This window comes from Acanthochromis polyacanthus, chromosome 2 (genome assembly GCF_021347895.1).
Source record: "Acanthochromis polyacanthus isolate Apoly-LR-REF ecotype Palm Island chromosome 2, KAUST_Apoly_ChrSc, whole genome shotgun sequence".
Lineage (NCBI taxonomy): Eukaryota > Metazoa > Chordata > Actinopteri > Pomacentridae > Acanthochromis > Acanthochromis polyacanthus.
This window is the reverse complement of record NC_067114.1, coordinates 2,834,881-2,856,726: the sequence shown is the minus strand read 5'-3', so window position 1 is coordinate 2,856,726 and position 21,846 is coordinate 2,834,881. Positions and strand designations below refer to the sequence as shown.

The following is a 21,846-nucleotide window of genomic DNA, read 5'->3' as shown; positions in this document are numbered from 1 at the left end:
TCCTCCCACCATCTGCCTTACAAACGGTTTACAGTATAGAAAACAATGTAGGATGCAGCGTAATGGCAGATACAGCAAGGCTCTCATACGGTTTACCATGAAGGACGGAGAGTCTGCAGGTTCTTCACCGTATTGTCACTGGACTCAGGCCTGACAGTTAAAGCTTAGTTTCTAAACAGCTTGATTGACTTTGAAGACCCCTTTCTGGTGAAAATCAAGTCTTTTACCTCTCTAACATGTCCCTATGTCTTTTTTTTTTTTAGCATTTCTACCTTGGCATTGCAGTGAAGGTCAAGTCAGTGAATTGAATACGACAGAATCAGTGGCATGAGTAAAGTTCTTCCTGTCTGAAAAACATGGACTCAGACTTTCAGGGTTTCATAAATGCTTCGGAACCAATCGTTGGTGGAAGTAAGTGTGGAATTGTACTTCTACACATTCTAAAGAAGGCAGTGGTGGCCGTTTTAATCAGAATCAGAATGCGGTTTATTGCCAAGTAGGTTTTACACTTACAAGGAATTTTCTGTGGAGCTCTTGGTGCAAGTACTGATAAAATAGTAAGTAAGAGATGTGAGAAATACAGATAAAATAGACAAGGTATCTACAGTAACTACTCAGTAGTAATTAGTATAGTCAACAGAGCTGATTTGCAGTGGCACGGGCAGTGTTTATCAGCGATGCAGCAGAGGGGAAGAAGCTGTTCTTCTGGTGAGAGGTTTTAGTCCTGATGGACCGCAGCCTCCTGCCTGGGGGAAGGGGCTCAAAAGGTTTATGTCCAGGGTGAGAGGGGTCGGCCAAGATCTTGGTTGCACGCCTTAAAGTCCTAGAGGTGTACAGAACCTGGAGAGATGGCAGGTTACATCCGATCACCTTCTCAGCAGAGCGGATGATGCGCTGCAGCCTGCTCTTGTCCCGAGTGGTGGCTGCAGGGTACCAGACGGTGATGGAGGAGGAGAGGATGGACTCTATGATGGCCGTGTAGAAGTGCACCATCATCGTCTTTGGCAGGTTGAACTTCTTCAGCTGCCTCAGGAAGTACATCCTCTGCTGTGCCTTCTTGGTTATGGAGGTGATGTTCATCTCCCACTTCAGGTCCTGGGAGATGATGGATCCCAAAAAGCGGAAAGACTCCACGGTGAGCACTGTGGAGTCGGAGAGCTTGATGGGAGCAGGGGGGGCTGTGTTCCTCCTGAAGTCCACCACCATCTCCACTGTCTTCTGGGCGTTGAGCTCCAAGTTGTTCTGGCTACACCAGGTCACCAGGTTGTCTACCTCCGGTCTGTAAGCAGACTCATCCCCATCAGAGATGAGTCAGATGAGGGTGGTGTCATCTGCAAACTTCAGGAGTTTGATGGACTGGTGCCTGGAGGTGCAGCTGTTGGTGTACAGAGAGAACAGCAGTGGGAAAAGAACACAGCCTTGGGGGGAGCCAGTGCTGATGGTCCTGGTCTCAGAGACTTGCTTCCCCAGTTTCACATGCTGCTTCCTGTCAGACAGAAAGTCTGTGATCCATCTGCAGGTGGAGGCAGGCACACTCAACTGGAGGAGCTTGTCCTGGAGCAGGGCAGGGATGACCGTGTTAAAAGCCGTATTTAAGGCACTGTTTTCATGCAAGAAACTGCTAAAAAGGTAATTTTGCTTGAGAGGGGTTAGATTAACGACCAGAGAGACTTTAAAGCTTGACGTCAAGCACTAACTGATCAGCAATGTGCCCCTATTCTCCTTATATTCTCTTTAAGATAATCTTGAAAGAACATTTTCTATTGGCTCCATAATATCCGTGTTACACCTTCAGAAATGTCACAGATTAATGTCAAGGATTAAAACGACAAAAGTCAGACAAAAAAAAGACAAACTATTACAAAAACGATATGCAAAATGACAAAAACGAGACAAAATGACAAAAGCGAGAAACAAATTGACAAAAAATTGACAAAAATTAGACAAAAAAGTTGCACAAATGAGACAAAAATGACAAAAGCGTGAAACAAAACAGCAAAACAATACAGAAAACAATTAATAAAGCAAAACACAAAATGACAAAAATGAGACAAAAAACACAAGCGAGACCGAAAGGAAACACAAAACGACAACAACATGAGACAAATGATCAAAGTCAGACAAAAAAAACAAGAAAATATTACAATAGTGAGACACCAAACAACGAGAAACAAAGCAGCAAAAATGGAAAGAGAAGCTCGGAATTGTAGTTCTGCACGTTCTAAAGAAGGCAGTGGTGGCTGTTTTAAGGCTCTATTTTCATGCTAAAAAGGTAATTCTGCTGAAGAGGGGTTAAATTAACGACCAGAGAGACTTTAAAGCTTGACGTAAAGCACAAACTGAATAGAAATGTGTCCTATTCTCCTTATATTCTCTTTACAATAATCTCAAAAGAACATTTTCTGTAGTATCCGTGTTGCGCCGTCACAAATGTCACCCCAGATACCCCATTCTGCTCTCACGACTGCACCTTAAACAGGACTGCAAGTACAAAGCGCCGGTGCTTTGTGATGCACGGATGGAGATTTGTGCTGATAGAAGCGCTTATTTATTTATTGTAATTATGCTTGCGTCTCAAAATTAATGTCCCACTGATTTATTAATGTTCATACTCTAATAAGTGCCATTAAGCAGAAATAAGATTTCATGCAGTGGCAGAAAGGTTCTTTACAGTAATTACTGCTCACAGCGTCATTAATTTTATTTCGTCTTTCAACGAAGATAAGTAGAAACCTCACTGATTGAAATTCTTCTGTATGTGATGTAGTCTCGGCTCTTCATTACCCCTTTTCCATTTCAGCAGTTGGAGGGCAGGTTTGGAGCCGAATCTGCATTTTGACAGCCAAAGAACTGGCTGTCGGCCAGGAAAACTGGTTCAAGATCGACACCGACACTTTGCTTATCCAGAACCAAGAACTGCTTAAATCTGAGGTCAGGATTATTATGAACGAGATGTGCTAAAACTTGTCTCTATTCCAAAGACGAAGAAGAAAACTGGAGCTTCAGTAAGGAGAAAGCAACTGAAGTCATTTTTCATCTAATTTTCTCTGGCTTTCGATGTTTTAATGCCATCGACTGGCATTTATTAATGCTGCTGCAAATGCCGGCACATAGAGCAGCGTTCACAAACACCGCCTGCTATTTGCAACAACATTTATAACTGCTGACCAGCAACATTAACACAAAGAACAGTGGAGGAAAAAGAGACGACAAACAAGTTCCAGTGCAGAGTAGAAGCTGCTGTTAAAAATGACTTCACTCATCATGTAAAGTAGACGCTTGTTCGGAGACTGTTGCTTCATTTCCTTCCGTAACGCTGCATTCCAGTTTTTCTTCTGTAAACGGGAAAACAAACTTTTGTTCATCAGTAAGAATTAAAGCAGCAGGCGTGCAGATTTTAGACAAACCCAGGCTAGCACTTTCCCTCCGTTTCCAGTGTGTATGCTAAGCTAAGCTAACTGGATGTAGGACGCGTGTACAAGTCTGCTGTTAGTTGCTCTTTTCAGACAGATTTGTCCTTCCTTTCCAGCATCTGTGTGTTACCGTTTTTCTGACGATGGAAAATAACGAAAACGACCTCCGAGCAGCAGCTTTGCACACTGAAAATTTCAAGTTTTGCAGAGTATTTGGATCATGAACTGAGGCAGACTGGCTATTCTTTTGGAGGGGGAAATTATCCTTTTTAATGCAAATATTCCAAAAGAATTCCACCCATCACTGTTTTGGAGTAAACACCGCAGCTGCGTCCTTCACTTTTAGTTTTAGGAAGTGAAGGTTTAAAGTGAAATGACAGTGAAGTGCAGCCATTACATTATTTTCTACTGAGACCACCACATACTTAACTGACTAATATGACAAATGTGATCGAACTCTCAGCAAGAAAGCAAAAAAAAAGAAAACAAGTGGAACTATTTCCTTTAAATGTTGTGTAACATAAGCAACCTCCTAAGAACTTTGCTTCAAACAGAAAACAATAAAAACACGGCAGAATATGACTTAAATGATGATGAAGAGGTGGAGAAGAGTATGTCTGGTTTCAGCACTTGACAGTTTTCAATTCTGCAGACTTCTGCGTGTGCCAGACAAAGAAAACATCCTAAAGCTGATGTCAAACACTGTGTTTGCATTTTAAACCTCTAGAGCTAAGGAGGCCACCGTGGGAGTTTGTGTGTGTGTGTGTTGGGGTTAAAGTAAATGTGTGTGTTTGTGTGTGTGAGCTAGATAGAGGAAGACATCAATCAAAGCTCATTTCAACCCTTCTCATATCTCTCTGAACCACACACACTGAAACACCAGAAACAAATCCACTGCCAGAGAGAGAGAGAGTGAGTTAAAGAGTGATGAGGGGAGAGGGAGAGGGAGAGAGAGCAAGCGAGGACAGAGTGAGAGAGTGAGAGAGCACTTTCTATTTATAACCTGTGTGCCCGGAGAGGAGGAAGACTGTTGTTCGAAAGCAAACTCGGTTTTATTCTGCAGCACACAGGCCGCCGCTCAGAAGACGCAGCAACAGAGACGTACGATAAATACACGCCGTGCAAATGATATAGCATGTGGGTGGCGAGATGGGTCATTACCGGGGAAATTAATGGCTGTTTGGAAGGCTGATGAGAGGAGCAGCGTGATTGGTCCAGTAATCATCCACAGACACTGTCCCCTTCAACGCCCTGCATGCAGAGAAATAACCTCCGTGTGCTTCATCTGTATGTATGTATGTGCACACAGATTCTCTCCACGTTATTTTAAGTCAGGGGTGTCAAACTCATCTTAGTCCAGGTTCCACATTCAGCCCAATTTGATCTCCAGTGGACCAGTAAAATCACAGCATAATAACCTATAAATAACCACAACTCGAAGTTATACTCACAGGTATCTGGAGCTGAACCATGTAGTATTTTTCATTATGATCAAAACGACAAAAGTCAGGCAAACAGACCAAAAAAACCCCCACTAAAAACAACACAAAATACTGCAGAAATGAGGCACAAAATGACAAAAACGAGAAAACAATGACAGAATATGAGACAAACGGCTTGAAACAAAACAAAAAAGGCAAAAAATTAGAAAAAAGCTACAAAGTGACAAAAAATGGCGACGTAAGCGAGACAAAAAACACGAAATGATAAAAGCGATGCACAAAGGATGAATAAAGCAAAACACAAAATGACAAAAATGATAGACAAATAGAGACTACAGATTCGACCAAAATGTTGCAAAGCGACAAAAATGGACAAACGACAAAAATGAGACAAAAATAGAAATGACAGAAACAAGACAAAAATGACAAAAGTGAGAAACAAAACAACAAAAAGTAGACAAACAACACAAGCGATACAAAAAATACGCAAAATGAGAAAAACAATACACAAAACAACGAATAAAGCAAAACTTAAAATTATTAAAATAAGACAAAAAACACAAGTGGGACAAAAAAGAAACACTAAACAACAAAAATCAGAAACAAAATGACAAAATTTTGAGGGAAAAAAACAAAACTAAATATTCCAAAAAGAGACACAATGAACAATCCAGTATTTTACTTCATGATCGAAACAACTTGTCATGGTCTAGAAATGATTTTAACCCGTTAAACTTCAGTGTACCGCCTGCGGTACACCTACTAATTTGCATAGGAATTTCAAGAATGTCCGACGCGATTATACAAACACTATACGCCGATGGAAAGCTTAGATTCTCATGAATCCGCCGGTATAAACCACTTTCAGATGTGATTACCACAGTGGGTGAGAAAGACACATTTGTCCGACAAAAACGAATATCCATCCATCCGTTCTCTATACACGGCTTCAACGCACACAGCGCGACTCACATTTCATTATTACACACAGAAAAAAAGATTCCACAAAAAACGGCCATAATCCAACCTTTTACATCCAGATGACACAAGCCAGTAAACTATTTTGTCCAAAACATGTCTTGAAGTCGGTATAAAATCCACGAAATCGGTCGTTTTCAAGGAAATGCACCTCGCGAAATATTCCCTGTAATTTTTGTCATTTTTTTAAATTTAAAAATAGAATATTAGCGTTTTTTTGTACTGAAAACGGCTGGAATTGACTGCAGCTTAAAGGGTTAAATTTATAGTTTTACTAATTTACAATCTGTAGTTAATGTCTTCTCTGTAGTTTTTCCACTTTGAGGGCCGGATTGGACCCTCTGGAGGACCACTTTTGGCCCACGGGCCTCATGTTGGACACCTTTGTTTTTGAGGAAGCAGTGCAGAGTCACATCTAAGCCATTTTAAGGCATGAAGTGACTATTTTGATGGAAAAAAGTACATATTTAGCTTTGAAACACAGAGATTAGTTTCTGGGAGGTTTAAAAAAAGACCAGAGAGGAACTTCAAAATAAAAGCACGTGTCCTTGGACTTCAACAGCAGGAAGAAGCAGAACATGTTGACAGCTTGATCTGATAAAGACCAAAAGACAGCACACACCTCGACCTGCAGTCTTCATTCATTCCACATCATTTTATGGCCAAATGTTGAACTACTAACAGGTTTGGCTTTCAGTGTCGACATCGTGCTTCTTTCTGAAAACACCGTTCTTTATTCCTGCTCTGAGAGGCAGAATAGATGACTTAGCTGCTTCTCTGCAGGAAACAATTTCAGAAGTGATAGCAGCTAAAAGCTCCACTGAGAAAATGCTTTCAGTCTTCATCGCAAGAGTCTTTCTTCCAACCCGTACAGCCATCGTTAGAATACAGTGATGTTTTCATTCCCTTTGTGTGTACGTCACAGAACTGCTGGATCTCAGCGGGAATTTTCTGGCCTGAAAGTTATGGAAGTGAGCGAGGAGGAGAAGTTTCAGAATCTTAACTGTTGCTTTAAATACTTAAAACAGGGGTGTCCTCCAGAGGGTCCAATCCGGCCCTCAAAGTGTAAAAATTCCAGAGAAGACATTAACTGCAGATTGTAAATTAGTAAAACTATAAATTTAGAATAATTTCTAGACTATGACAAGTTGTTTGGATCTTAAAGTAAAATACTAGATTGTTCATTGTTATTTTGTCTTGTTTTTGTTGTTTTTTGTCTTCTTTTTGTTTGATTTTTGTCGTTTGCCTCATGTTTTTGTCGCTTTATTTCTCATTTTTGTCCTTTTGTGTTTTGGTTTATTCATTGCTTTGCGTGTTGTTTTGGCCTTTTTTCACGTTTTTGTCATTTTGTGTCTCATTTTTGGAATTTTTTGTCTTGTTTTTGCGTTTGACTTTCACGGTTTGTCTCATGTTTTTGTCGTTTTGTGTTATCTTTTTGTCTCGCTTGCTGTGTTTGTTGTTTTGAGCATCATTTTTGATGTTTTGTCATTTTTTTGTCTCGTTTGTCATCTGTCCGTTTTTTAGTTGCTTCGTAACTTTTTTGTCTAATTTTTGGTCTCTGTTTTGTTTTGTGTCATTTGTCTCATTTTTTTGTCATTTTGTTTCTCTCTCTTGTAGGTTTGTGTGTCCTTTATGTAATAGTTTGTCTTTTTTTGTGTGACTTTTGTCATTTTGATCATTAAGTAAAATACTATATGGTTCAGTTCCAGATGTGTTCCTTTGTAGACACACACAATGTTGTTGAAATTGAATCTATTTTTCTTAACAAATTTTAGGTTGTTCATGATGTTTTGTAAAAAGATGATTCCTTAAATGTGAAAATTTTTGCACTAAAACGAATGAAAAATGTGTAGCTGTGGTTATTTATAGGTTATTTTGCTGTGATTTTACTGTTTCGGTCCATTGTAGATCAAATTGGGCTGAATGTGGAACCTGAACTAAGATTATTTTAACTCCCCTGCTCGACACCTTTGCCTCCTTTAATATGAACTGATCTATTCAGTGCTGCACACACAGTGAAACTACCTGATTCCAAAGAAGAATACTGACACAGAAAAGCTCTACCTTGGAAGCTGGATTGGTTGTTTAGGTTTCCTGTGCATGAACCTCCAGAAATTTCCATCAGTGTTTTTGAGACTTCCATGAATAAACTGCAGCTTTAAGGTGGAAACCATGACGATGACGGCTTATTTTGCTCATGATGTGTCTCCTAACATATAAAAAACATCACGCGAACATTTTAACAAGGTCAGAAAAATGTGATTTCCGTCGAAGGCACTGTTACCTCTCAGCGAGTCAGATGAAAAGATCAATACCGATGCAGCTGGAGGTGATAAGCTTGTCTTGGCGAATGAACTGGAGTCGAGGCAAGTCTGTCAAATATTTTCACAGCGATGTCGAAAATTGGAAACACGTTGCCCCTCGTTTGTTTAATCTGTTTTCAGTAACATAAAACCAGCAATTCTGACAAATTTCCCGATAAAGAAAACCCTACATTTCACAGAAAATGTCAAACAGCGTTAATTATGAGACTCCAAGCTCATCAGGTCTTTATCGGTTCGTACAGAACTGTAAGCCGTTAGCAACAAGCCTCTCTTTTGACCTTTTCTGAATTTAGTTTTGGGTGTTTCCTCAGTTTGGTGAGACACAATATGTGGACTATAATGGAAATAAAGTACCGAATGCTGTGATGATCTGTGATTTCATGTTGTTTTAAAGATACCCTATGAGGGCGTCTGTATAGCTCAATGGGTTAAGCAGGCGAACCATGTATAGGGGTTGGTCTCCGACGCAGCGGCCCGGGTTCGATTCCGCTCGTGGCCCTTTGCTGCATGTCTTCCCCCAACTCTTCTCCCCATTTCCTGTCTATCTCTATCTCTCCTGTCAAATAAAGCCGAGAAAAAGGCCAAAAAAATAATATTAAAAAAAAGATACCCTATGAGGAAAATCTAGTTTTTTAACTTGTTGAAGTGTGTTTATAGTGTTTTTATCCCCCACCGGCCGAAGGCACGTAGGGGGATATTGGCGTGGGCACGTTCGTACGTACGTACGTATGTCCACATTTCGTTTCCGGAGCATATCTCAGAAACTACTTGAGGGATTTCATTCATATTGCACCCAGGCCATCTCAATATAATGTAGATGTGCCTTTTGGGGTGTATGACCTTGACCTGATTTTCAAGGTCATAGTGAGGCACTTCAAATATTTTTTGATTCTGTTTCTGGAGCATATGTCAGAAACTACCTGAAGGATTTCATGCATATTGCACCAATGCCACCTGTGCATAATGTAGATCTGCCTTTTTTGGTGTATGACCTTGACCTGATTGTTTTTATTGTAGTGAAGATGTATCATTTTGTAGATGTATCATCCAGTATATATTATTATTTCTTGCACTTAGAGGGACTATATATAAGGCGGGGGATGTTTTAAGCGGAGCGTGTTTATTTATGTGATGGAAGACAAATCATGAGCGGCATAAGCGGTCGACACGATGGATAAACTAGTCTACTAAAGACTAAAGTCTAAAAACAAAGATTCAGACTTTCAGGGAATTCAAAGAAACAGATTAAACCTTTAAATAGCATTCATTGGAATACTTTGAAATTAAAACTTTCAACCCTGGAGTGTTACTGGGGGAGATTTTATTTTTACTTTTGTCATGTTGAAATTCAAGGTCACTGGAGTTACCATACATGGTTCCTTTTCAGTTAGTGGTGAAAAAACATTCCTAGAAATGTATATATCATCGCTTAAAACAACTACTCAGCCGTCAAATGTGTGAGTTCCGTCTAGTTTTGATGTTTTGACTACAAATATGGAAGAGGACCGAGCCCCAAGTTCGTCTAATTCTTGGGGAAAAAGAGAAAGTTTGATCCATCCCAGACCCCTGCTGATTGGTCAAATGTCACGATGTAGTGTGATGTAACGTGGAGGGATCTTCACTGATTGGCTGAAAACCTCATGCTTCTCCACCTCATTGAGAGGCAGGAGCAGCGTCATATTTAATGTGAGCAGAAGTTACCAAATATGACCACCTGCCCGATGAACAGCTACAAAACTAATCCTGTCAGCTTGCAGAGAAGGATTTTCTGTTTTCTGTCTGTTTCCAGGTTGAACATGTACAATCGAATTACTGCAATATTACGACTTGCCCAGTGTAGTTTTACAGCGTTTGAGCAGAGTGGTAGGTGAGCTAGTGTGCTCGAGCTGTAGTAATTCTACGATTTGCATTTTCATTCTAAAGCAGGGCTGTCAAACTCATTTTGGTTCAGGCTCCACATACATCCCAAATATGATCTCAACTCAAATTTGTAATCACAGGAATCTGGAACCGAACAGTAATTTATATTACTTTATGATTAAAATGACAAACACCAGATGTAGAATTCCATTTAAGCCATTTTCCAACCATAAGAGATTATTTTTAGTGACAAAAACCTCCAAACATGTAACTTTAATGAGCAGAAATGGGTTTTTAGGGGTTCAATCAATGCCAGGAGAAGGAGTTTCAGCATATTTCCCTAAATGTCGAGCTATTTCTTCAAATCCAAGCCAGGTTTGAGCCCTCGTCGCTCCCTGTTTCACGCTAACCTCCTACACCAACACAACTCTTACTTTTCTTGACTTTTGTGGACCTGCTGTCTCTTTAATGGAGGCAGGGTTAGTAGCGCTGGTTATTTTCAGCACCTGTGGGTGGGCCTATAAATAGAGCACGCTCGCTTTCTTCTTCATCTTCACCTCAGTGTGAGATCTGCGTTTGACATCCAGGTGTTGTTTAGCTGCTTGTTTCATCCCTCCAAGGTCCACCTCATAAAGCTGCACTTTCTGATGGACGCTGCTTTGTCCCTTTTCTTTATTTTTAAAATAAAAGAGTAGTTTGTGCGTTACTGTGTGTTGGTCTCATCTGCAGAGGTTGGTTTTGTTTATCTCGCTGTTCGGGGGTCACAGTGTGTTTTTAATTGGCCAACATTTTGCCCCAGTTAGAAGTTGATGCATGTAATGTGAATGTGAGAAAGTAGGACATCCCTCCTTCTTTTTTGTGTCTAATATTCCCAGTTATTAAACATCTCCCTCCTTCCTCTCTTTCTCTTTCTCTACAGCGTCAGACAACAGCCAGCGGTTTCAGGAGACGTGTTTTGCCTTTGCATTAACGCCGCAGCAAGTTCAGCAGATCAGCAGCTCGATGTAAGAGAAGCGCGGCTCCGTCGATGCAGGACGGCCGGTTGTGTCTGAATAATTCATAGCTGTACATGGTTTCTGCAGATGTGTGCTGATGAATCTGCTTCTGCCCTTAAAGGGACATCTCGGGGACCAAATGCGACTTCTCAGTCCAAGTTCAGCTGCGGTTTTGCCTGTCGGAGACGAGCTGTCCTCAGGAAGACCACTTTCCCCCAAATCTGTGTGTGAAAGTCAACGGGAAGCCATGCAACCTGCCGGTGAGGAGCGCACAATCCGTCACGTGTTCATCCGACGAAATGTCTAGGGCTGGTCTGAATGGCAATTTCTGGGCTCCGGATATCAGACTATCCAGATCTTAAAATTAATATTCGAATGCCACCCCAATGACTGAATATTGGATATTTGGATATTCAGGTCCAGCCTTAAAAATGTCTTAATGTACCGGAAAAAATGCCCCTCTCAAAGCAAGAAAAAAACATATTTCAAGGAACTTTTACCTTGAAATAAGTGAAAAAAAATCTGCCAATAGAACAAATTAAATATGGCTTGGTTAGATTTCGTGAAATAAGATCTGATATTTAGAATATTGAGATCTTAAATTAGCTGGGAACATTTATTTTAAGCTCTATTTTACCAGGATTGTCAAGCTTGGGTGTCTTACAATAAGTCAGACAGCAGTTTTTCATGTAGCCTCCTAATTTCAGATCTATTAAACTTATTTTGAGTTTTCTTGTAAAATTCAACTCAAAACAAGATCATTTCAAGATTGTTTGACTTAACAAGATATTTAAGATGCGTTGTCCTAAAACAAGTCCCTCCATCTGCTGAAATGTCTCTTGTTAAGTGAATTTATCTTAAATCCAGTGGGATGAGACAAATAGACTTGGTAAGATTTTGAGTTTTTGCAGTGTGTGAGTTCTGCTTCTGATATTGATTTCTGACTTCCAGGGTTATCTTCCTCCAACCAAAAACGGCGTCGAGCCCAAGCGGCCCAGCCGGCCCATCAACATTACCTCACTGGTCAGGTTGTCGACCACCGTCCCCAACACCATCGTGGTGTCGTGGACCGCTGAGATCGGAAGGGTGAGAACCAAACCAAAGCCTTTTGCATTTTCTGCAGCACTGATGTTGATGAAGTGTAAGCTACACCCCCTGTCAAAAGTTTTAGGACACTGTCTCGTTCAAATAAAGTAGAACCTGTCCTACAACTTTTGACAGGGGGTGTATTTCATCACATGGATGTGATCAGGGCAGGACTCTGATCATACATGTAAAGTTTCAGGCAGATTGGAGCATGTTCAGGACATTTACACAGCATTTGAAATTTCATGGTGAAGGATCAAAATTCCAGAGGCCGCCACGGACACGCCCTTTGACTTTGGAAAAAGATTTTAATAACTTTGGATCATTAAGGCCTCCTGTATGTACTGGGACAATTTGAGGTGAATTGGAGTTTCCCCCCAGGAGGAGTTCGCTCTAGAAAAAAATGAAAAATGGGCAAAATCTGACATTCAAGGCAAAATAGCTCACTTCCTGTTGGGTTTGGAATGTGGCTGTCACTGACTTTTTTGTTCAGCCTGATGTGCTGCATATGTGTACCAAATTTGGTAGATACACCCCCTGTCAAAGGTTGTAGGACAGGTTCTACTTTATTTGAATGAGAAAGTGTCCTAAAACTTTTGACAGGGGGTGTAAGTCACAGATCACGTGGTTGACACAAAATCTACAAACTCTGTATTCTAAAATAAATGTAGACTTAAAGTGGCAATCTCAAATGTTTTAACGTAACTAAATGTCTGTTTTAAGTCATCTATCATCAAATGAGAAAGCAGGAAGGTGATGGAGCAAATGATTCACTGATGAAGTTACACTAAAGTTCCTGTATTTACAGTTTTCTCTGTTGGATTTCTATGGCAGCGTTCCTGCACAAGACCAACTGTTTGTTAGCTGCTAAAAATAAATGTAAAGAAGGAGAGGAAACAAAACCTTGGCAGGAGACAAATGGAGAGAATTCTCAGCCATGAAAGTTGTAGTTATTGTTTCATATCAGGGATGGACAAACAGCAGACAGGTGATGTTGGTTAAATGCTTTTGAAGAAGTCAAAAACCACCAGGTGACCCTAAACAATTTGCTGCTAAACTGGGGACTGTTTAGGAAATTTTCAACAATAAACAAAAAAAAAAGTTTCCTTTTAAAGTTTCACTGTAGGGTTTGTGGTTAAATAAGTGCCTCAGCTCTCTCGAGAAACATTTTTATATATTTTTGATTGAAATAACTACTTTACTGAACTATTTATGCGGCTCCTCGCTCATTTTTCTGATTCTTTGAAGAATGCTATCTTTTTGTACTTCGTACTTTCCCCAGGCGGATTCATCCTGGTTGTGTTCTTGTCATCTTACATCCATGGAATCAGTTTTATGATACTCGTTGCCCAATAAACAAGGTCCTCTGTTGCAGACACGAGGTCTTATGACTGTGGTTGTTCATTAGATTGTCCCCATACAAGTCATGGCTTTGTGCAGTTTTCTTGTGTTTGGGGTGTCAGAACAGGCGAGTGATTAAAAGATAGTGAGACAAAGAAATCATCTGTGCATCATCAAGACACCTGCTCACAGGTAGTTAGGAAACCCAAACACCTCCAATGTCACGAGCGGCTGACGTCCTGCACAGGCAGATGACACGAGGAGATGATGAAGCACAGACGTTTGTCGTTTGCTTTAGCTTTCTCCAATGCAATACTTCAAGATCTGCATAAAAATACATTAGAGCAAGGCAGCTACAGTTTGGATCTTGCGAAGTGAGGCACAAAAACACACCAGCAGTTACCAAAAATCTGCAAAAGTTGCTGCAAACAAGAACGTAGAAATAAAGACACGTGTCCAGTAGATCTGACAGTTCCTCACATCCCATTCATTGTCTATGTGGAACACATCGTGTTGCATGCTGGTCCGGTTGTGGTGCGCTTCTAGCTGCGATCCGGTGCGTCTCCTCAGAGCTCATTTGCATAAAGTAGACTGGACTTCTACTGTATGCAAATGCGATGCGGCGTACAGAAGTTTGACGTATCACAAAACCTCCGTCTAAACTAACCATCGGTGAACAAGAACGAGGACAGATTCAGCTGCTGCACACCTTATTTCTCTCCTCAAAAGCTTTCAGAAATACTTTTCACTGAACTGTTGTGGAAATAAAAGACAAAGTTTGCGTCCTGCTTGAAATCGAGGAGTTTGTCCAATCAGGGGCAGGATAGTTGGAGAGGAAGGTCGGCAGGAGACGAACACCGACTACTGGCCTCAATACACGCCCACCAAGCAGGAGATCCTCAGATGCGGTGCTTTACATGCAGCAAAAATGCCTTTAATGGGCACATAGCATAACATTTAAGTTTGTAGGAAATTCAGTTTGAAGCCCTGAGATTGGCGTTGTTTTCGTATTATAGCAAAAAAAATGAGAGAGCGTGAGCATTGAATGGTGGAACAGAGTAGAAAACGATAAAACCACACCTTCAGGTCAGCGTTTGATGGAATATTTTAGAACAAATACTTCTGACGCTTTGATTAAAAGGTGGCTGGAGCTTGACCTTCACCCACTGCGGAGTTCTTCCTTCCCTTTCCTCTTTTTTATTCTTAAAACTGACTTCATATTTTGCACAAGCTCTGACAAATGGTCCTCAGGTGAGCTTTATCGTTTGCATTCCTGTGTGTCCTCAGAGCTACTCCATGGCGGTGTACCTGGTGAAGCAGCAGTCGTCCACGGTGCTGCTGCAGAGACTACGGGCGAAAGGCATCAGAAACCCAGACCACTCCAGAGCGCTCAGTAAGGCCTCTTTATTTGGAGACAAACCGGAATCCATCAGAGCCAGTATTAACACTGGAAAAATGCCCCTCTCAAAACAAGAAAAACAATAATTATTTCAAGGAACTTTTACCTTGAAATAAGTGAAACAATCTACCAATAGAAGAAGTGGAAAATGGCTTGAAATAAGATGTGATATTTAGAACATTGAGATCTTAAAATTAGCTGGGAAAACTTATTTGAAGCTATATTTTACCAGGACTGTCAAGATTAGGTGTCTTAACCCTCCTGTTGTCCTCATTTATGGCACCCAAAAATATTGTTTCCTTTTCTGGAAAAAAATCCAAAAATGTGTAAAAATTTGCAAAATCTTCAGGAAGAAAACTCCTTAAAAGTTTCCCTGAAAAGTTTTATTTAAAAAAATCTAAAAAATTGTGAATATTTTCAAAAATGAATAAAAATCTTCCAAAAAAATCCTAAAAATATCTAAAGCTCTAATATTTTCTTTAAGAACATTCAGAAAGAAATCGACCAAAATCCAGCAAATTTTACTGGATTTTGGTTGATTTTTTTCTGAATGTTCTTAAAGAAACTTTTTTTTAACATTTCTTTTTTTTCCACCAAAAAATGTTCAAAAATTTCCCAAAAATGTTGAAAATGTGGAAGTTTTCACTGTGAAAATATATATTTTTTTCCACTTTTTTAAACTTTAAAACGGCTCTATTTGACCTTCAGGATGACACGAGGGTTAAAACAAGATAATTTCCAGATTGTTTGGCTTAAGATATTTAAGATGCGTTGTCTTAAAACAAGTCCTCCATCTGCTGAAATGTCTCTTGTTAAGTGAATTTATCTTAAATCCAGTGGGATGAGACATTTAGACTAAAAATAAGACAAACAGACTTGGTGAGATTTGGAGCTTTTGCAGTGAACCCGACCACGTAGAACACATTTCTACTATAATTTAATTTGTTTGAGTAGCTTTTCACACCACAATGGCCTCAAAAAAGTTTAAAATTTTGTTACTTCGGATCAGATTCGGCATTATTCATTTGGTATTTGTTACTGGAAGTGGTAATTTTGAGAAAAAAAGGTCGGATTGTACAACCCAGCCCTTATTGTGACTCATAAAATATCTCATCTGTGTGTTTATGACCTTATAAATTCAACTCAGATGTCAATTCATTTGATGATTTTATTGTAAAATGTGTTTTTTGTTCCCTAGTTTATCTTAGAGCAGAAATACGTCATGCTTTCTGGTGGTTATTGTGTGCAGCAAGGTTTGAAAATCTGCTCTAAGCGACGGACTTCAGCTGCTTGACACACATCTGTTGTTTTTCCTGCAGTCAGATGGTTATCTCTGTATTTTATGCTGTGTGTGAAGTGGTAATAAGATTCAGGTGTGAAGGGGAGCTTTTGAATGAATTTACAGAACGGCGTTGCAGTGATTGACTGAGCACATTTGTAGGAAGAAGTCCTGCTGTTTCCTGCTCATGCACTCATGTACGTGTCCTTAACTTCTGTTCTGCAGTCAAAGAGAAGCTAACAGCAGATCCAGACAGTGAAATAGCCACAACCAGCCTTCGAGTGTCGCTGCTCTGCCCGGTAAGCATCCCTCCTGCTCCTCATGAATTCAGCGTCTCGAGCAGGGGTGTCAAACTTACTCCAGGTTCCACATTCAGCCCATTTTGATCGCCAGGGGGCCGGAGCAGTCAAATCAATAACCTATAAATAACCACAACTCCTCATGTTTTCATTTGTTTTAGCGCAAAAAAGTTCACATTTAATGATCTTTTTATAAAACATCATGAGCAGTCTGAAATTTCTCAAGAAAATTAAGTGAAATTTCAACAGTTTTCATTCTCAGTTTATCATTTCCACATTACAACTTCCAGATCACAGAATGTCTACAAAGGAACACAACATTTAGTCACAGCTGAACAATGTAGTATTTTACTTTATGATCAAAATGACAGAAGTCAGATAAAAATAGACAAAAATAACAATAAAAACAAGACAAAATATTCCAAAAATGACATAGAAAATCACAAAAAATGAGACAAACGACACGAAACAAACCAAAAATTTGACAAACAATGACAAAAGCGACAAACAAAATGACAAAAAATAGATAAACAATGCAGACAATACAAAAAACACGAAATGACGAAAATTATACACAAAGTAACGAATAAAACGAAACACAGAATGACAAAAACGAGACAAAAACATAAGTGAGACAAAAAGGAAACACAAAACAACAAAAGCAAGAAACAAAATGACAAAAAATAGACAATGCAAGTGAGACAAAAACGCAAAACGACAAAAATGAGCCACAAACAGCGAATAAAGCAAAACATAAAATGACAAAAATGATACAAAAAAGTTACAAAGTCACAAAAAATGGACGAGCAATACAAGTGAGACAAAAAAAACCCACGAAACGACAAAAACGAGACAAAAAACATAAGTGAGACAAAAAGGAAACACAAAACAACGAAAGCAAGAAACATTGACAAAAAAATAGACAACGCAAGTGAGACGAAGAAACACAAAACGACAAAAATGATACAAAACAACGAATACAGCAAAACACAAAATGACAAAAATGATACAAAACAACGAATACAGCAAAACACAAAATGACAAAAATGAGACAAAAAAGATACAAAGTGACAAAAAAATGGACAAACAACACAAGTGAGACAAAAGAACACACAAAACGACAAAAACGAGACAAAAAACGATTTAAGCGAAACACAAAACAATAAAAACATGACAACATAATACAAAAACAAGGCACAAAATGACAAAAGAACAATCTGGTATTTTACAAGACAATATATTATTTGTACTTTACTTTCTGATCCAAACAACTTGTCATGGTCTACAAATTATTCTAAATTTACATTTTTACTAATTTACAATCTGCAGTTAATGTCTTCTCTGTAATTTTTACACTCTGAGGGCCGGATTGGACCCTCTGGAGGACCACTTTTGGACCACGGGCCTCATGTTGGACACCCCTGGTCTGGAGAGTCAGTCATGCCAAAACATGCTCGTCCGTTCTTCTCTGTGTTTTTCCTCTCCTTCGTATGTGACTGAACACGCCCTCCTGCATGTAACTCGTGGTTGTGTACATGAACCACCTGTCAAACTGTCTCCTCAACCCCTATCCTGTGTCTTTTCCATGTGGGTTTGGCATATTTCTGACATTTGTCCGTCCCATACAACCCTTCACCCCCGCTGTGCGTGTCCTCTCCGTAACCCTGACTACGTGTGCGTGTGCTGTGCAGCTGGGGAAGATGCGGCTGATGATCCCGTGTCGGGCGCTGACATGCTCCCACCTGCAGTGCTTTGACGCCACGCTCTACATCCAGATGAACGAGAAGAAGCCCACCTGGGTGTGTCCTGTCTGTGACAAGAAGGCCCCCTACGAGCACCTCATCATCGACGGGTGAGTCGGCCGGCCCCGCCCGTTAGCTTTCTGACCTGGAAATGCTGCGAAGAACGTTCAGACTAAACACCAGGCAGGAACAATCATACTATGGTACTACACCCCCTGTCAAATGTTTTAGGACACTGTCTCATTCAAATAAAGTAGAACCTGTCCTGCAACGTTTGACAGGGAGTGTATATAGGAGGCAGGAAAAAGATTTATTGGGTCAGTTTATAACCTAGGAGCTTTTGAAGTCCATTGGATATATCTTACATGCATTTTTATTAAAAGTAAATGTTTTTATGCTCGTTTTATGCTCTCTTCATCAGACGCGGTAAAGTTGTCCGCATGTCAACTATATAAATGCTGGTGAAGCACCTCAGGGGCTTCAAGCATTGGCTTAGCCTCTACACCATCACTTATTAACCCTTTAACCCTCGTGTTGTCCTGCAGGTCAAATTGACTCGTTTTAAAGTTTGAAAATGTGGAGAAAATCTGTTTTTATGTTCACAAATTTTTGACCTTATTTTTGGCGTAGGAAAAGAAATGTTGCATGATGGGATATAACGCTGGATATTTATGAAATGGAAGAGATGGCAGCGTTAGCAAATCAAAAACAAGACTGGTTTGTAGCATGTCGGGAGAAATGGGTTGCGTGTATAAAAATTAAAAAGCCCGATTTAATTTTGAGTCTAAAAGTTTAAAGACAATATAATGGTCACTCCCTAATGTTCATGAAGATGTTCATGTTTCCGTTTGTTTTGTTTTATTTTACTTTCTTGGATGGGAAAGCGTCTTCTAGAAAAATAACAGTGGTAATATTGTGCGCATGTCATGTACCCATCACTACAAATCTGATAAAACAGAAAAATAAAGAATTAAAAAAAGAAGAAATGTGAAAAAAAAAAGTTTCTTGAACATTCAAGAACATTTGTCCAACAGGAAGGTATTTTATTTTTATAGTATCACCAAAATTACACCATTTATCGTATTAAGAAACTGTCATTACGTCTTCTTTTTTCTCTTTATTCTACTTCTGTACATCTTTTCTTGTTTGTTGCTGCTGTACCATGTGAGTATCCCCAGTGAGGCATCAATAAAGTTTATCTTATCTTAATTTTATCAGCTATACCGCCCAGCCCTGTGGGTCACCTTCTGAGATTAAAGCTCTCTGCAGCCTCGAGGGCGATTCTTAAGTTTATAGCAGTTATAGTTCAGGAAAAGTCCCTCAACATCAAAGAAAACCTTTTTTATGTCGAGAAACGCTTCAAGAATTCATTTCCAGTGGAAGGTCTTCTCCACTGTGCTGAACCTTTTTTAAGAAATGCCAAATTCTGTGTGTATTTACGAGCGTTTTCTCGGTTCGTTTATGTCTGTTCTCAGGCTTTTCGTGGAGATCCTGAACAGCTGCATGGACTGTGATGAGATCCAGTTTAAGGAGGATGGCAGCTGGGCCCCCATGAGGTCTAAGAAGGAAGTGCAGGAAGTCTCCTCTGCCTCCTATAACAACGGGCTGGACGGTGAGACGGGGCTTTAGGGATCTACGGTGTAAAGAAAAGTTGATTTTTACATAAAGGGCAGGAGAAGGAGGCTGGGAATAATGGAATTAGAGAAACGGTGGTGAAAAGGGAGAGCGTTTACATCCCGTCCTTCTCTGTTTATGCGTTGTCAGCTCTGATTTGTTGAAGCATCAGTCATGATGCCGCTGAATAAACTGCTGGTCTCCATAGTAACAAACATACTCTATCTCATAGGAGAGGGGGAATGTGTATCTGTGCGTTTGAGCGTTTAGTCGTGATTTTTTTTTGTTGTTTTTTTTTTTTAACTGTTCAGTTTGCGAAAGTATAAAAATCGGTACAAATCCAAACTGTCCCCCAGGCTCGTGTCGGACGTCCGCCGGCTCGGATCAGAGGAGCTCCTCGTCGTCCAGCCACGGCGGCAGCGACGGCAGCAACAGCAAGAAGGTGGAGGTGATCGACTTGACACTGGACAGCTCCTCGGAGGACGAAGGACAGGATTCGCCGCCTCCGCCTCCCCCGCCGCTGCCTCCTCCAGTCAAACGAGCGTGCCCCTCTTTATCCCCGACCTCGCCACCCGTCATCAACAAAGGGTGAGAAACGCATCTCCACACGCCGTTTGAATTCCATTAAATGTGAAATTGAGGTTAATTTTAGTTGTGTATGTAGATGTTAAATGATTCCTGGGTTTTTACACTTGAACACACGAGTATCTTGACATCTGCACTCACATTCGGTACCGAGAAGCGTGTGATGAGATGGGTGACTCTGCCATTTTTCCACTTAAATATCTTCAACAACGGGTTCAAATCCAGCTGATCATAGTTTCTCAGATAAATATAGAATAAAATACTTCACAGCTAAACTAAGGCCCCATCCACACGAAGACAAACCGAGGTCTAAACGCATAAGTTTCTTACAGAATCTGCGTGTCATCCACACAAAGACGGCGTTTTGGGGGTCTGTAAACGATCGTTTTTGAAACCAGGTTCCAGAGTGGAAAGATTTTGAAACGCCGTATAGGCAGCTCCGTGTTTACTGGCTCTCCGCTACTTTTCAGAAACGCTTGCGTCATAGTTTCGTGTCTTCATTGACACGCATGCGCCACACGCGGCAACGAAGCTAGTGACCCTACTATCCCTGTTGCAGCAAAATCTCCTTCTTCTCAATCACCACCGAGTTGAACAAACAATTATCGAGAACACATTACCGAACTTTATTTATTTCCCGGCTTGGTCTCTGTTTACAACTTTTGCCACAAGTGCGCATGCAGACTGTTTTTTCTTCTGTTTGCGAGTGTTTCTGTCACATCGTTACAGTGCCCCTCGAGGTCTGGCATGTGTTTTACAGCGTTTCCATGCGTATCGACTGCATTCATGTTGACACACACATTTTCTGAGGCGCCTTCGTCTTCATAGCGATCGTTTTTGAAACTGTTCAGCTTTTTGTCTTCGTGTGGATGGGGCCTAAACTTCCAGCTAGCAAACTTATCCAACTGGAGGTTTGACTCCCTGAAACTTAAGCAGCTACATTTTCTGCCAAATTAAAATTCACTAAGTGTGTCTGAGGAGAAGCTGTCGCTGCTTCGTTTGACTTTAATGAATCCTGCGAGTGTTATTGTTCAGAGTATTGCGCTTGGAGTTCAGCAGAGGAGACGGAGCGCCCCGTGACGTGCTCCATAAATATGATGTGAAATAGAAGCCTAATTGGAAGTGAAGTGACTTCCTCATCTCCGCTCCTCTGCTGTTGCAGCAGCAGCGTGCTGAACCTCCACCACCAGGCCTCTCCTGTCAGCCGAACCCCCAGCATGCCAGCCATGGACACCAGCTACATCCCTCCTGTCCCCCCACTCATCCAGGACTACAGACCCTACTACCACACCCCCAACGACCTGTCAGGTAACGACCCATCCGTCCATCATCTGTATTAGGATCACATGGGAGGCTGCAGTCTCAGATAAGATCGGATAAACTTTATTGATCCCACAGGGGAAAAGTTCACCTTTACAGCAGAGAAGAAGTATAAAAGCAGCACAAGAATAAATTAGAAACACATGTAGAGAACATTATTTACTCAAAA

The 21,846-nt window shown here is 40.5% G+C and overlaps 1 protein-coding gene across 2 annotated transcripts in view; it reads left to right on the top strand.

Moving 5' to 3' along the window:
* LOC110948501 (E3 SUMO-protein ligase PIAS1-like) overlaps positions 1-21,846 on the top strand; it is an 87,611-nt gene that overhangs the window by 54,231 nt on the left and 11,534 nt on the right. The window contains exons 3-11 of one of the 2 annotated variants that reach the window (XM_022190054.2): positions 10,937-11,021; positions 11,134-11,272; positions 11,964-12,098; positions 14,727-14,832; positions 16,343-16,416; positions 18,108-18,268; positions 19,634-19,770; positions 20,129-20,360; positions 21,523-21,665. In XM_022190054.2, coding sequence (XP_022045746.1) covers positions 10,937-11,021; positions 11,134-11,272; positions 11,964-12,098; positions 14,727-14,832; positions 16,343-16,416; positions 18,108-18,268; positions 19,634-19,770; positions 20,129-20,360; positions 21,523-21,665 — 1,212 coding nt within the window. Of the gene's footprint in view, positions 1-10,936; positions 11,022-11,133; positions 11,273-11,963; positions 12,099-14,726; positions 14,833-16,342; positions 16,417-18,107; positions 18,269-19,633; positions 19,771-20,128; positions 20,361-21,519; positions 21,666-21,846 lie in introns of both variants that reach the window. The other variant, XM_022190053.2, reaches the window with a different exon arrangement.